The sequence below is a fragment of the Ipomoea triloba genome, chromosome 11 (genome assembly GCF_003576645.1).
Source record: "Ipomoea triloba cultivar NCNSP0323 chromosome 11, ASM357664v1".
Taxonomy (NCBI): Eukaryota; Viridiplantae; Streptophyta; class Magnoliopsida; order Solanales; family Convolvulaceae; genus Ipomoea; species Ipomoea triloba.
Window position 1 is genome coordinate 10462998 of NC_044926.1, and position 17065 is coordinate 10480062.

The 17065-nt window shown below is 37.6% G+C and overlaps 1 protein-coding gene across 1 annotated transcript; it reads right to left on the reverse strand.

The window, feature by feature from the left end:
* Positions 1 to 1374: 1374 nt before the first annotated feature.
* LOC115997674 lies at positions 1375 to 6608 on the reverse strand. Its single transcript, XM_031237271.1, has 6 exons — positions 6007 to 6608; positions 4911 to 5014; positions 4268 to 4365; positions 3844 to 4046; positions 2343 to 2390; positions 1375 to 1866 (listed from the first exon to the last, which is right to left on the reverse strand). The coding sequence occupies exons 1-5, from the start codon at positions 6455 to 6457 to the stop codon at positions 2347 to 2349; spliced, it is 900 nt and encodes a 299-aa protein (XP_031093131.1). The 5' UTR covers positions 6458 to 6608; the 3' UTR covers positions 1375 to 1866; positions 2343 to 2346.
* Between the last annotated feature and the right edge of the window lie 10457 nt (positions 6609 to 17065).

Here is a 17065-nt window from a genome sequence, read left to right on the forward strand (position 1 = left end):
AAAAAAAAAAAAAAAAAAAAAAAAAAAAAAAAAAAAAACAAAACATGTATTTGTTGGGTACTTGGGTTCATGGTTGATGGTTCCATACTAGCCCATGCTAGGAAGATAGTGGGGGACAAAAATTATATATATTATAACATTAGACTATTTTTTGGTACTAGCCGACTACCATTCCTAATTTCCTGCCAAGCTAGGGAGATAGTGGGGCAGGGGGGGGGAGGGCAAAAAAATAATATAGTGAGAGGCAAAAAGTAATATAGTGGGGGGACCAACAAATTATATACTATATAACTAAAAAAAATTGGGGTGGGTGAGTGGGTGGGGGGAGGGGGGCAAGGCCCCTTGCACAGACCATATACCTCCGTCCATGGTTATGGCACGCACAGTTTAACTCAAATGCACAACATAGTCTTTAAGACCAATATGGTTTTGGTGCATGCACACATTCGCTAACCTAAGTGCACGCGGTATTTCGTATATCAATTTTCTTGAGTATCATGGCACAAACTCGTTGACCCAAATGCATACACAACACAATTCAAGTGCACACCAAAATGTTTAACATCTTTTCCTACACAAACTAATTCTGCAAATTATGACACACACGGTATAAATTACACTAATATCCTTTAGAATTAATTATGATTTAGATGCACATTAAATTGATAGATTATCTTGACCATTGATCATTGAAAATTTAATGGATTGGATTAGTTTTTAGATTATTACCTAAGGAGGGGTTTGTACTTGAAGCCAACACACACACACACACACACACACACACGTGTGTGTTTGTGGAAAGATTCAGGTGCGGATATATCTTCCCGTGAGGCTATGCGGTATTCACCTTAAACATTAAAACGGCACATTTTAAATACACAAACAACGCACCTTAAGCTAAGAACACAAACCACGCACCTAAAGTTTTTAAATGGTGCACCTTCAGTTTAGAACGCATTGTGCACCTTAAGTACACAAACCACGCACCTTAAATACACAAGTCACGCACCTTAAAAACACAAATCACGCACCTAATATTTTAAAATGGCGCACCTTAGATTTCAACAACTCACGCACCTTAAGAAAGAAAACAACGCACCTTAAAAAAACAAAACTACGCACCTTAAACATACAAATCACGCACCTTAAGAAAGAAAATCACACACCTCAAGAAGCAAATTACGCGCCTAAAACCACCGCACAACCACACGAAAACACACCACCGCATGGGAACAAAATTATATATATATATATATATACACACACACACACACCCCTTCCTCGAGATAACTTCACATCTCATTAATCAAATGCCCCAAAATGTTTGAATAAAAATACTAATTTCTCTTCAGATATAAAGTCACATTTGAATTGTTTAACCAACCAAAAAAAAAAATCCAATGACGTAAAGATGGATCTCATACAGATTCAATGTAAAATGCTTTTTTGGGCATTAACTATATCCCTCTACAAATATGAAATTGAAAATCAAGAGTGGTGTGGGGATGGGGGGGAGGGGTAGATAACAACTTTACACGTCCTTTCTCTTCCAGTAAAAATAAGAAATAAAAAGAATAAGAAGAAATCCATTATGGCTACCCTTGCCAGCTTACTACTACAGGGAAAACACATTAAAGAGGGGGTGTAGGAAACAATTCAAAGGAACACCAAAATGGATCAAAGGGCAAACAGATGGCACATAGAATTTTGAGATACTATGGCAACGATGGATTATCAGAGGAGGTGTGTCTCGACTTGGTTTCTTTAAACAGCTCAGCTTCTTCCTCAAATCCCAACCAGAATTGTACAGAAGCAGGCACCGATAGGCAACAGAAAAGACCTCTCCTTTCTGTTATTTCTGCCTTCCTGCAAATCTAGCAAAGTTAGCAGGTATACAGAAAAATAAACTAATTTACCATAACTTAGATACTAACTAGGGCACATAAATTCCTCAACTCACAGGCATTACAAGTAGTGCCCGGTATTGAAGAGTGGTCAGGTAAATATCAAGTGTTCAAAAAGAAAGAAGGGGAAATGAAATAGTTGACTCCATGCTAAAGTGTAAATAACACCACAGAAAACCTAAATATTGATTGCTTGGGTTGATTGGCCCAATTTTGCATATTGAAATTGCACTCCCTCTCAGCTGGCAGATCTAGCACATGAGTAATATAATGCACATATAAACATAACTTTTCCTAGCTCTCCATTTTATGAAGACACAAAATTCTCAAGTTGTTCATAGTCATAGAAAGAAGAATGCAGTACACAAGAGGATAAACATAGAAAAGTTTATGATGAAATAGCATATAGCTCAAGGAAAATTTCAAAGTTTGTCATACCAATCTATATCTTGTCAAAATCTTCGTCAAAACAATCATCCCCATCATCTGACAAATAAAAAAAATGGTAAGTATGCTGGAAAATAACACATAAACATGCCTAAAAATTATTACTTTCCATTATTGTGAAGCTCTCAAACATAGTGCCAAATAATAGTTAAAAAAATAAAAAATTACTAGGCCTCCCTGACCTATCACCTTGGTAATACTTTTCCCTTTTAGTCACTTAACTCCCAAAAGGAGTATTTTTGTTTTTTTTTAAGTGATTTTAATTGCAAACTTAATGGAATTGACCAAAATATTTAACTTCTGATATTTTTCCTTGGAATTGTGGTGGAACCAAAAAAAAAAAAAAAAGTTAAGAACCTCTAGACCTTTAAGCCCTTTTAGTACACAGTATAAAATTCAGCATCTAAAATGAAACTGAAAATTTTAAGAACTCTATATGTCACTGTGCAATAATCAGATGTTAGAAATTTTGAGTTCAGTTCCAAATTCTCAAAGCTGCAACACTTTCAGAAATCAAGTCAAATTGTAGGAGATAACTCAATTCACTGAAAATTGCAGCCAAAAGCACAATTGCAGCAGAAAAGTGGATTGAAATACAATTCTGTAGATCAGAATTAAATTAGAAGTAGTCTCTGGTGCCAGATGGAACATTTCTGCACAAAGATGTAGACAGGGTACCAATGGGTAAGAACAGGGATGACTATTGTGCCAGGTCAACGAGTTTTTTTTTTTTTCACTGGGTTATATATCAGTCCAATTGAAGATTGAAATAAGAAATTTAAAATTGTATGAAATTTTCATAATTTTTGGGATTTAAAACAGGAGATTCAGAGAATGCCTTGGCATCAAAGAGCATAAGAATGAATGCATATTACATTCAATGGTCTCATTGTCTTTTGTGTTATAATAGGATAGAATGAGAAATGGAACATTTGACCAAATGTCATTGCCTCATTGGGGGATGAAGTGTCTATAAAAGGGCCAGGTAGCAGAGTGTTATTTGGTACAAGCACTGAGGGAACCTCATAGATATAATGATGTATTAAAGCTGGAGAGCAGATAACAAGAAAATAATAAGCCAGTCAGTTATTACTTTTATCAAACTGAGACATTTTGGGTGTATCACCATTTCTTAGAAGAAAGAAGTGCCAGTAGCGAAAAGATTTATGGAACTTTAGCAGTGGTAAGGGGAAGGACTTAATGGTAACAACACTTTGAAAGAGAATTAGAAGGGCCCCATGAATATGATAAGCCAAAAATATAAAGAGATGTTTAGGCAAACTACAAATACAAAAAACAATAGTTAGACCAATCTTTTTTTTCCTTCATTCTCTTCTTTTCAAGTGCTGATAAGTCAAAGAAAACAGAGTGAACAAAAACAAGGGAACATAAAATACCATTTCTTTGTTTGGTATTTTATGTAAGACCTAATAAAAGTCAATCACATTCTATTCTATGACAAATTCATTGAATCAGTTTCTTTATACCATACCTGGTCCATCATCACTGTCCTCTCCCAAGAGGAACACATCCAAATCCTGATCGGTTGACGAAGTTGTCTTCTTACTTTTCTGGTCTTTTCCATCAACAGTAGTTTTAGAAGTGGTAACAGATGATGCATTGTCCTCTGTCACCTCAGTCTTTACATTATCAGCAGATTTTAAATTTGCTTCTTCCATGTATCTCTTTTCATAACTAAGCCAGATGAAGAATCACAAAATACAGATGTCAGACCCAATTTGAGAAATACCAATAACAGTACCCATTGTGCTTGTCACGTGTTTCTCCTTTTTCATGTTTCTATATTCTATTTCTTATTTTTCTATATATTTAGGGCAGGGTAGAGAGAAGCATTTCCTGCAAAGTGATCACCAAGTGAAAAGGATTCAAACATTTCCTGAAGAGCATACACTTACGGCGCTATATGGCTGTTAACTAGAATGAAGTAGATTCTCCAAAACTTCCTCTCTCTCATCACACGGGGGCATAACGCATACCTTAGTTTAGAGATTTCCTGCAATATAACATCATCAAAACTCTCAATTTTTACTAGTGCACAAATAAGAGCAATCCATACAACTAAACCAGAACATCCCAACCCACAGAAAAGTGAGAGAGAGAGAGAGAGAGAGAGAGAGAGAGGGGAAAAAAATAGACAAATCAGATAAAGGAATTGGAAACTACAGGAAGTTCTCTATAATAATCCCTAGTCGCTGCAACAAAAGAAAATGACACTTGGAAAAATTGAAATAGAAAAGATATACAAAGTTACTTCAGAAACAGAGCTAACAGTATAGCTGCAAAAAAAAAAAAAAGCTAGATAATGAATAGTATGGACTGGGGAGAATACAATATGTATATGTGATATTAGAATACCACCACAAGAAAATGTATGGAAGCGGTTCTCAAAAAAAAATGTATGGAAGCTACGTTCATTTTTATCCTATAAATACAAAAGCAGTATATGATATAAGTGTCCTAATTCCAAAGTTTCTAATATACTTCGTCTTTCCATTAGAAGGACGATGACTAGTTGCTGCCAAAGGAAATTAAATGCACCTTCACTGATGAGAGAACAAGTTTTGCATGTTTTTCCTGGAACTCTGTAAGATCCTGGCGAACATTAGAGACTGTGGGAATGGAGGAGGACATTTCTGAATCATCTGCACATTAAAGATTCAAGAGCAATTATGTATTGCTTACATAAGTTTAACAAATTAAGGAATATGTAAAATGTAATACATTATATACCAGCATGGGAACCCCATCAGGCATTGAAAGGAAACAGCCCTTTCTAGAACCCTAGTACAGGCTGTTTGCCTAGGCCCCTGTGAGTCCTAACCAACCAAGAATTCTTAAGCATCTAGTAGCCACTCCTTATCCCTCCATGTTGATCAACTCCTATATATATATATATATATATATATATGAATGCCTTTGAGAAACATGCCATAAGTGATGCTTTGATTACCATGCAGACCCAAATTTATGCAAGTTTACTGATGTAACCTTTTCAGTTACTAGGCATTAGCCACAGGTATTACAATAGCACTAAACATACTAAATTGCCACAGGGCTCCAACATAAAATTTAATGCGGCTCAAGCAAAATAACATACTTCTGTTACCTGCCTCCTAAACTCTATTGTCACCAGAACTTGACAGAACAAATAATAATAATAATAGTTAAAATATTGAATTCAAAGAAAAATTCATATTTCATCAGAGCATAAAAAAAGTGGATGTGTCAAACCACACAAACCTAAAATGCGTTTCTTCCATTAGTCACACACACATGCTTATTCTCATTTAATTTCAAAGTCCACTTCAAATGTTTTGTCACAGTAGCAACTAACAGACTAGAGTATATATTAACCCTATTTTTTCACTCGATCTGATTGCATAGTCCAAAATTGAAATGCAATGCTAAATGGCAGTAGTATAGCACCCCGTATCTATTAAAAGTTTTAATTAATCAACATAAGAGGGTTTCTGAGTAACCTCACAAACAAACACACTTGTCCATACTTTGAAACAATATTTAAAACACTCAACTAAATATATAGAGATGTAGTACATTTTCGATTCTCCATAGCGTTCATTAACCTTCAGAACAATAAGAGCATCAGAAATGCAAGATCGAGTAGAATTCGCACCTTGTAGAGGAAAATCCTGGAATGTGTTCAATGTAATCCCCTTAACGAACTCTCTCAACTCATCCGTAACACCAAATCTCTCGAGATCGGCCTGCGTGGCCGCAGCCTCAGCCGCCGCCGTTGTTTGAGTGGAGCCAGTCGACGACGAGTCGACAAGGTGAGAGATCGCGGCGGCTGGAATTTGAGAAGTGATCTGCTCGGCGCGCTTGAGAGCGTCGACTTTGATCTCTTCCGCGCGCTTGGAAGCCTCGGCCACGATCTCCTTAGACCGCTTGGACGCTTCGGCGGCGATCTCTTTGGACCGCTTAGACGCCTCCAAAACAACGTCAGACAGCTTGGCGGAGCCTCCAATTGTCAGCTCCTGCGAGCGCTTAGCAGCTTCCTTGGTGAACTCCTGCGATCGCTTCGCGGCTTCCTCGGCAAAGCTCCGAGCCTTTAGCCAGAAATCCATTGTCGGCTGTGAGAGCTCACTTGTATCGAATTTCAAGTATATACTGAATTTTCAATGACGATGAAGAAGGTGAGGATTTCCAATTTTATTTTTTTCTTTGGATTTTTTTGGTGAAATGAGATGCGTTAAAGTGGAGTGAGGTATACAGCATAGAACGTGGAAGCGTGTTAATCGGGCACAGCGTAATAGCGTATAGTACCATTGGCCAAACATTTCGTGACTAAATATCCGATAGGAAAATTATTCACAAAATGTTTGGCAAATGGTACTATACAATTTAAATATGTAGCCCAATATGAATTTTACTCCATGAACTCCTTAAATTTTATTTTTAGATGTGATAAATTATGAAAAGTTATTTTTTTTATGTGGATTATAATATAAGTGTCTATATCAGTATTTTATATGTGAAAAAAAAATTGAGAGTGTAAAATAGAAATACATATAGTATTTTCTTATTTAGGCTCAAGTATTTTTCGTCATTTTTTAGGATAGAATTAATCAATTTTTACTTTGAGGTGTCGGACTATCATTGGGGTGCTCAATAGATATGATGTATCTCGATCAAAAATATGATTTGATAAATAAGTATACTATCACTTTTATGTTCGGTCTCAAGTCCAAATGTATAGTCTCGATCTTCCCATACTTTTAATTTCAAATTCACACTTGAGACATTCAGTGATTATTAATTTCATCAAGGATTCAGATCAAGTTCATGTCATCAACATAAACAACTACTATGACGAATCCTTGATCATATTTCTTGTCTTGATAAATACACATAGACAAAATGAATTATTTTTATACCCTCTTTTATTAAGTACTCACTCAAGTGTTGATACCACGTTCACCCATACTACTTCAAACCAAATAGCGATATTTGCAACTTGATCTAATAGAATCCTCGGAGAGTAATGCCTTTTTTTATAACTTCCACCCCTTGAAATTTTAATGTATATATCTGAGTCGAGTAAAGCAAATAAGTAGGCAATTACTACGTCTATTAATCGTATTCCTATATTTTTCTTGTACGATCATATATATTAAGAAACAAAAGGTAATAATATCCATTACTAGGGAATAAGTCTCACCACAGTCAACCTCAAACTTTGGGGACTTGGGAGACCCTTGTGCGACGAGTTATGTGTTATATCTTACGACCTCATTTTCTCATTTCTCTTCTTACATTGTCAGGTGGTTTTAGTTATAAGCTCAAAGAGACAAAGACTTTCTAAAGAAGTTAACCCGTATCCATGACTTCTTTCCTATTTGGACGATTGGACCAATCAGATCTCCACTTACATTTTAAGACAATTCTCGGTTAACTCTCTAGATTATTGTTCATGATCTCACTCACAACAGAAGATGCGAAAAATATTATCGATAATTATCTCATATTTATTCTGAATTTCATTATTATAGTTGAGTATCGAGATTTTAGCATTTTCATTATTCTCATGAACATCATTGTTTTACTCAATAATAATAGTTGGCACATCTTGTTCTACATGATGGTTTGCTAAATCTCCAACTGTCCCCTTTGTTTTCGAGGAATTGCATGTGAACCAATTGATTTATCAAGTTTATGTTGGGGGACATTATCCATATTTTGTTCATTTGAAACACTAACCCTTGCAAGAGCATTCACTGTAAGGACATGTGAACTAGTCACTTCTAAATGTTTAAGGTTTTCTTCATCCTAGAAGATTTTCTCAACTAGTGCCTTATCATTCCCAAGCATAGGAAATTAGGAATACAATCTTGTTGAAATGACAATTTGCAAATCTTGCAATAAACAAGTCACCCATCTTAGGTTCTAAATACATAAGTATTGATAGTGAGTTGAACCCAACATATATTTTAAGTTTTTTTGAGGACCCATTTTAATTCTCGGTGGAGGTGCAATGGGCACTTGAACAACACAACCAAATGTGTGTAAGTGCGATATATTTGATTTGAATCCTGACACGTGTTATATAGGAAAAACTAGTATGCCCACCTGTGCGATGCACGTACTATAAATTATTTTAAGCTAATATTAGAAAATGTTATAACATTTATAAAGTATATTATGTATATTGTAATATGAAATGTTATTAGTAAATAATAGTGTTTTATATGTATTATTACATAGCAACGAAATAAACGAAAATTTGCAAATCTTGCAATAAATAAGTCACCATCTTAGGTTCCAAATACGTAAGTGTTGATAGTGAATTGAAATATATTTCAAGCTCTTTTTGAGGACCCATTTTAGTTCTCGGTGGAGGTGCATTGAGCACTTGAACAACATAACCAAATGTGTGTAAGTGCGATATATCTGATTTGAATCCTGACACACGTTATATATAAAAAAAATAGTGTTAAATGTGATGAGGCGCAACATAATAAGCGCATTAACATGCAAAACAGTATGAACCTGAACAGGATCGGACTAGGTAGTGTGGAACGCATTAACAAAGTTCTAACTATTATTTTGAATCAATTTGATCAAAGATTTTACAAGTCCATTTAAGTGTGAACATGAGGGCAATTAGGTGCTCAACGGTGATTCCTTGAGCTTCACAATAATTATTGAGTGCATTAGAGCATCCGTAATAGTGGATTTTTTTTCTTTTTGTGATTTTTTGGAAGTTGTTGTAAGTGTGATTAGGAAAGAGAATATGAGAGGAGAAATAGATAAAAGAATATAAAAAGGGAAAAATATAAAAAGAAAACCAAAAAGCTGCAATTGAGAACATGCAACAGAGGATGCACATGGTTTTTGTCAGATAATTTAAGCGCCACTCTCCTTCTCTCTCTATTTGTCAGATAATTCACTGTTCCAAAAACCTTCCTTTGCAGGCCATAGTTTTTTTTCTCTCTCTATGCTTCTCTTTCTTCCATGTGGCATGTTGCTGTTCCCAAAATCACTAAAGATTTACTGATATTGATGCTCTTAGAGCTAAATTCTATAGCACTATCAATCTATACACATTTAATTAGATGGTCTGAGATATGAGCTCTCAATTTTATAATTTGTGAGAGGAAATGAGCAAAAGCTACATTTCTTGTGGGGAATAAGCAACCATGTGACCAACAACTTGATGCATCAATCAATATCATGAAATATCTAAAAGGCCACTTTACATGATGGGTTAGCCCACAGATACATCTTCGATCCTTTGTAGAAAGGGTGGTGATTTTATATCAACCTTAATTTTTGAAGGTTTGAGTATCAACTTGCCTTGTGACCAAGGAGCACAAATATAATTCTTTAACAATAACATCTTTGACTCTTTAAGTGAGTATCCTTAGTACATCCAATGATTCTGCACATCATTGTTGTCCCTGGGTGACTGGGTGACCCAATTGGTCATGTCAAAGCTAAAATTCATTGGGGTTTTTTAATTGAGTTATATTACATGAACTCCCAATCTCTATTCCATCACTTTTACTCTATGATTTGATAAGAGATGATAAGTTATTTTCATCATGTGAGTCTCAAGAAAAATGTCAATATCAAAAATTTGAGTAAGAGAGTAAAAGTAGGTAGTAGAACTTAGGGGTGGGCACTTTGGGATTCGGTACGGTTTTTTTTCGGTTTCGGTTTCGGTTTCGGTATCGGTATTTCGGTATTACAAAAAATGATACCGTTCGATTTCTCTATATTAAGTACCGTTCGGTTCTTTTGGTTTATACCGAACCGAACTACTTCGGTACGGTTCGATTTGGTTCGGTTCGGTAAAACCGAACCGAAGTGCCCACCCCTAGTAGAACTTGGGAGTCCAAGTAGTATTTTCCTTATTAATTTTCAAGACATCACAGTATAAGCCTCACAAGCTTTAACGTGGACAAAATATAATCCAAAAGTTGTTAGCTTGAACATTTTAGTAGAGGTACAAAAAAAGAAAAAAAAAAAGAAAAGTAAACTCAAATTGAAAAATATATTTAATTTGGTTCACATTGCAACATGGACCATGATCTATGATATAACAATTATTGACAAGACAATTTTTATATTGTGGACTATGGTTCACATTTCAATGGGAATCACTAAAATACATATTCATTTTTAGTACATTGAATGTTCACTTTTAGAGTTTTAGTATACCGAATATTTATTTTTAGCATGGTTGAAAAAATCGCTAGGCACTCGGGGGCGCCTAGCGCCTAAGCGGCGATTAATCGACGACAAGGTGCTCGTGTAAATTTTTTTTTTAATTGTTTAATTTGTTTTTAAAAATTTTTAAGACTTGATAATTATAAAGTAGAGAAAATTACACTTTTGGTCCTATGACTATAGAGGTCTTGTTAATTTTGATACTTGACTTTAAAAGCTAGCAATTTAGTCCCATAACTATGTAATTTTTAACACATTTGGTCCTCATCCGGCCAAATCACCAATCAAATGTCGCCAGAAGAATATAAATCATTTTTAATTATTTAATCATGAGGGAAAATCGGTCATTTCATGTCATTTCTTCTTCTTCCTTGACCAAGTTCCTTTCTTCTCCTTCCTTCACCTGCCATTGTTGTCTCTAAGCTTTGCAGAAAGAAGTACAAGCTTCCGGGAGGGATGGGAGAACAAGGTCGCAAACTTTTGAATCATAAACTCAGTCAGATTATCAATTGGATACATGTGTCCAGAATGCAAGGCCAAAATTTTTGGGCACTTGGACAGTGTAGAGTTGTAGTTCACCATTGACCATTTTCATTGGTTTTCATTGCAGAGTGGCAGAGTACTATACTCGGTGTGAGACGTGAAGTGGGTGTTGGGTAATTACTCTTTTGAGAAGGGATTGTCATCATCTAAACTATCGTTCGTCTTCGCGTCGAAAACTGGAGTCGAGCCGGAGATCGAAGCACTATTGCCATGGCCGAACATTCTACTATCGATGCCATCGCCATCCACCTTGCGGTCGCCGCCACCGTCCGTCGTCCAGCATGGTTTGATTCCAAGTTGAAAGTTCCGGCGATTAAATCCAACACCTAGTAAAAAATTTTGTAAGTTGCTTGCAACAATGGAGTGGGTGGAATGAAGAAGAAGAAGTAACGTGAAATGACTAATTTGTCTCCATGAATAAATTATTTAAAAAGGGTTACGTTTTTTCGGAGACATTTGTCATGTGATCTGGCTGGAGGACCAAATGTGTTAAAAATTGCATAGTTATAAATTGTTAATTTTGCAAGTCAATACTAAAATTAAAAGACCTCTATAGTCTCAGTATTAGGACTCTATGAATCAGAGTTATGTTAGGACTATATGTCCCAGTCTCCCCGAGACTCTTCTTGTATATATATCCCCTATTCCTACTATTGTAATATTGAGTTCATTAATACAATTATTGTGTTCTCATCTGGTATCAGTTTGCTAGGTTTCTTTTCCTATGGCTGACGGATCTATTAACTCTTCTGAACGGACCGTTTCTAATGCTGCCATCTCTTCTTCGGTTTCTTCGGTTGCGTCCTCTTTATCCACCGCACATCATTACATCAGTATCAAGTTAACGAACAAGAATTTCTTGTTTTGGCGGACTCAGGTAGTTCCGTTTCTTCGTAGTAATGACTTATTAGGGTTTGTTGATGGCACAAACCCTTTTCCTCCTGCTATTCTTTCTTCCCCGCCACCACCTGCTCCGGTTGCTACTGCCGGTGCGTCAATTGCTGCTCCAGTTTCTGCTGTTGTGCCGAATCCTCTTCATGCATTATGGGTTCGTCATGATCAAGGAGTCTTAAGCATGCTCATCTCCTCTCTTTCTTCTGAAGTCATGCATCTTGCGATAGGTTGCGGTACATCGCAAGCGTTGTGGACATCTATTGAACTTGCTTTGGCTTCGTCTTCCCGCGCTCGTGTGCTTAATCTTCTCGGGCAGTTGCAATCCATCCAACAAGGCGATTCGTCGGTTGCCGATTACATTGCGCGTGCTCAAGTCATTGTGGAGGAATTGGCTCTTGCGGGGCGGTCTGTATCGTTGGATGATCAGAACATGTATGTTTTTCGAGGCTTGCGTTCGGAGTTCATACCTCTCACGGCGTCTCTTTCTGTTCGCGGTACGTCTGTTTCCTTACAGGAGATTTTTGATCTGCTTGGGGCGCATGAGTTCGTCGCTGGTCCAGGCGGTTATGGCGGTTCTGCACCAGCGCATGCTGCTTTCTTCTCGCAGCAGCGAAGCAGAGGTCGCCGAGGTGGTGGTTGGCGTGGTGGCGTCCAGCAGCAGCACGGTGCTGCCTAGTCGCGTGGAGGTTTTTCCGGTGGTTTCCAGCAGGTGCCTTTTGGTTTCCAGCGAGGTGGCCGAGCTTCCGGCGGTGGTCGTGGAGGTTCTCGGTCGCGTGGTAGGGGGTAGCGAGGAGGAGGCGATTGGCAGGTTCAATGTCAACTATGTGGGGTCCAAGGTCACACTGCTCCAAATTGTTACTCCTTTATTAATTCCCAACATCAGGCTAATTTTACTTATTTTGATGGTAATCATAATGTTGCTCCTACCTCGCATTTATGGATTCCTGATACGGGGGCTACAACTCATGCCACTCCGGATATTGCCGCATTATCTGTGTCTAAGGAGTACATTGGTGATGATACCTTGAGAGTTGGTGATGGTAAGGGATTAAATATTATTGGCCATGCTTCGCTTTCTACCCCTTCTAGAGTTTTTAGGATGTCTGATATTTTACATGTTCCTGGTTTATCCTAATCCCTTTTGTCTGTTCAGCGTTTTGCTACGGATAATAATGTCTTTTTTGAGTTTCATCCATCTTTCTTTGTTGTGAAGGATATAACAACCAAGGCGATCCTTCTACACGGCAATAGCTCGGGTGGTCTTTACACGCTGCCTGTTCCCAAGATCAGTCCTCAAGCCTTTATTTCTTCTCGTGCCTCCTCTTCTGTTTGGCACGATCGTTTGGGTCATCCTCATCAGCGAGTTTTGAGTCATGTTCTACCTTTTTGTTCTGTTAGTGGTTCTAGTCGTACTATTCGTTGTGATTCTTCTTTATGTTCTGCGTGCCAGCTAGGAAAATCCTCTCGATTTCCTCTGTCACGTATTATGTCTGTTAGCTCGAATGTTCTAGATTTAATATATACTGATATTTGGGGCCCTGCTCTTGTTTTATCATCTTCGGGTCATCGTTACTTTGTTATCTTTGTTGATGATTTTCTCGCTATACTTGGTTTTACCCTATGAAATTAAAATCTGACTTATATGGCATCTTTGATAAGTTTCGTGCTCTAGTTGAACGCTCCTTTAATCGAAAAATCAAATCTGTTCAGTCTGATTTAGGAGCTGAGTATCAAAAGTTACATTCTCTGTTTGGGCAGTTAGGTATTCGGCATAGGCAATCTTGTGCTTATACACATGAGCAAAATGGTCGTGTTGAGAGGAAACACAGACATATTGTTGAGACAGGCCTAACTCTCATGGCACATGCATCAGTCCCTTCTCGTTTTTGGGACTTTGCTTTTGAAACTGCAGTCTACCTCATTAATAAACTGCCATCTGCCACCTTACAAAATTCCAGTCCTCATTTGTTAATGCATAAGTCTCCACCTTCTTATTCTTTTCTCCGTGTTTTTGGTTGTCTTTGTTATCCCCACTTACGTCCCTATAATCGTCACAAAATGTCATACAGATCTTCTCCTTGTGTCTTCTTAGGTTATCCAGATTCCTTCAGGGGGTATAGGTGCATGGACTTACAGACTAATAAGCTTTATGTTTGCAGACATGTGCAGTTTGATGAGAAAGTTTTTCCGTTTGTTCCTAAGACAGTCTTGCAGCCTCCTCCTGCTGAGCCTGAACCTTGGGTAGAATCTGTTATGCACACTCCGCCTCCTGTCACGACTGTGCTACCCTCCTCACCTGCACCTACCGTGGCTCCTACTCGGCCCAGGGGTCGGCCACATGGTCGGTCTTCTCGACCTACAGTTCGTACTCATGCGATGGCTACTAGGAGTCGGTCCGTAGCTCCTCACATAGCTTTGTCTACGCAGATTTCTCTTCCTGAACCTACATGTTATACTCAGGCAGTGAAATTTCCAGAATGGCGAGAGACGATGGATCAGGAGTTCAATGCTTTGTTGCACAATCGGACTTGGGAGCTGGTTCCTCATCGACCAGGTATGAATCTGATTGGTTGTAAATGGGTTTTTCGCACTAAGCGAAAAGCTGATGGTTCAATAGAAAGGCATAAAGCTCGGTTGGTTGCAAAGGGGTTTAATCAGGTTCCTGGTCAGGACTTTTTTGATACATTCAGTCTGGTTGTGAAACCCACTACTGTCAGGATTCTCTTGAGTTTAGCTATCTCTTCAGGTTGGGTGGTGCGACAACTTGATGTACACAATGCTTTCTTGAATGGTCATTTAACTGAAACTGTGTATATGCGTCAACCACCTGGTTATACTGATATTCACTCTCCTGATCATGTGTGCTTATTAAAGCGGTCTCTGTATGGTTTGAAGCAGGCTCCTAGGGCTTGGTTTAATCGTCTGCATACATTCCTGCTCTCAATTGGGTTTGTTGCTTCTAAAACTGATGTCTCTTTGTTCTTTTATTCCAAAGGATCTGCTTCTGTATACTTATTAGTCTATGTAGATGACATTCTTGTGATGGGTACTGATCAGCAATTGGTGTCTGATTTGCTGTCCCGGCTGTCTACTACCTTCAAGATTAGAGACCTTGGTGATCCTGGCTTCTTCCTTGGGATTGAGCTAGTGAAAACCAGTGCTGGTGTTATCCTTTCTCAGCAGCGATATATGACAGATATCCTGAAACGTGCTGGCATGACCGATTGCAAGCCTCTGGCCACTCCTATGTCTACATCAAAATCTGTTTCACCTGCTGCTGATTTATACGAGGATCCAACGAAGTACAGGAGTCTGGCTGGTGCACTTCAGTATCTAACTATTACACAGCCTGATCTTTCTTTTGCAATAAATCACCTATGTCAGCATATGCATGCCCCCACTATATCTCATTGGGAGAACCTAAAGCGGGTCCTCAGGTATGTTAAAGGCACTCTGTCCTTTGGCTTGCGTATCTCTAAGTCTTCATCTAGGCAGCTTCATGCTTTCTCGGATTCTGATTGGGCTGGTTGTCCTGAGGATCGCAAATCTACCAGTGGGTATGCTATTTTTCTAGGCACCAATCTTGTATCTTGGGTGTGCAAGAAGCAACGAACAGTTGCTAGGTCCTCTACAGAGGCTGAGTACAAAGCCCTAGCAGATGTGTGTGCTGAGGTACTTTGGATAGTGTCCTTGCTACGTGAGATTCGTATATCTGACATATCCACTCCTCATCTATGGTGTGACAATCTTGGTGCTACGTACATGTGTGCGAATCCTATTTTCCATGCGAGGACTAAACATGTAGAGATTGACTACCACTTCGTCAGAGATATTGTTGGTAATGGGGATATTCAAGTGAATTTTATCTCAACAAAGGATCAACTTGCAGACATCTTCACCAAAGCTTTACCTAGTCCTAGATTTTCCTTTCTTAGAGACAAGCTACAGGTGTCTAGTTTACCTTGTGCTTGAGGGGGAGTATTAGGACTCTATGAATCAGAGTTATGTTAGGACTATATGTCCCAGTCTCCCCGAGACTCTTCTTGTATATATATCCCCTATTCCTACTATTGTAATATTGAGTTCATTAATACAATTATTGTGTTCTCATCCTCAGGACCAAAAGTGTAATTTTCTCTTATAAACTATTTAATACTTTAATAATTTTTATTTGAAAACCAAGAAATTCAACAATACTTTAATAGTTAATACTAAAATATTAACTTAAAAAAATATAAAGTTTGAACAATTTAAGATTATTTTGCTCAAAACGATGTTGTTTTGAGTGAAATAACCAATTTTAAAAAGAAGAAAACAGTAGTTAATCGGCTGGCTAGACGACCTAAGTGGTGCCTAGTCGGCCTAAGCGGTGCCTAGGAGGCCTAAGCGGTCAACGATAGGCGGCCTAGTCGGTCAGCCGCCTAGACGACCGATTATGGTGATACGCTAAGCGGCCGACCAGCGCCTAGCAACTAAGGCACGGATAATCGATGTCTAAACATAATTTTTATAACACTAATTTTTAATTTACGAAATATTCATTTTTAAATATACTACCTAAAAATGAACATTCAATAAATTAAAAATAAATTTTCAATGAGTTAATTCCATTTTTGGTCCTAGATTTATAGGTGGTAGTCCACTTTTAGTCATTTTTTTCTAAAACATCCACTTTTAGTCCTAGTATTATTGTGACGTGACCATTTTTGATCCTCTATCAACAAAACAGTTTAAATGTCGTTAAATACAAGGGTATTTCAGTCTTCAATTATGGATTTTTTCAAAAAAATAAATACAAAAAATATAACGAGTCAACTTACTTTGTATAAAAAAGATCAAAATGCCATTGTATTTAACAACATTTCAATGATTTTGTTGACGGAGGACCAAAAATAGTCATGCCAAAATAATATTAGAACTAAAAGTGAACTATCACCTATAAATCTAATACCAAAATTGAAATTAACTCATTTTCAATATACTAAAAATTAACATGGTCCAAAATATAATTTGCCTTGTTTGGTCTATAAATGCTTTTGTGTCCAAAGCTCTTGGGCCGGAGTTCA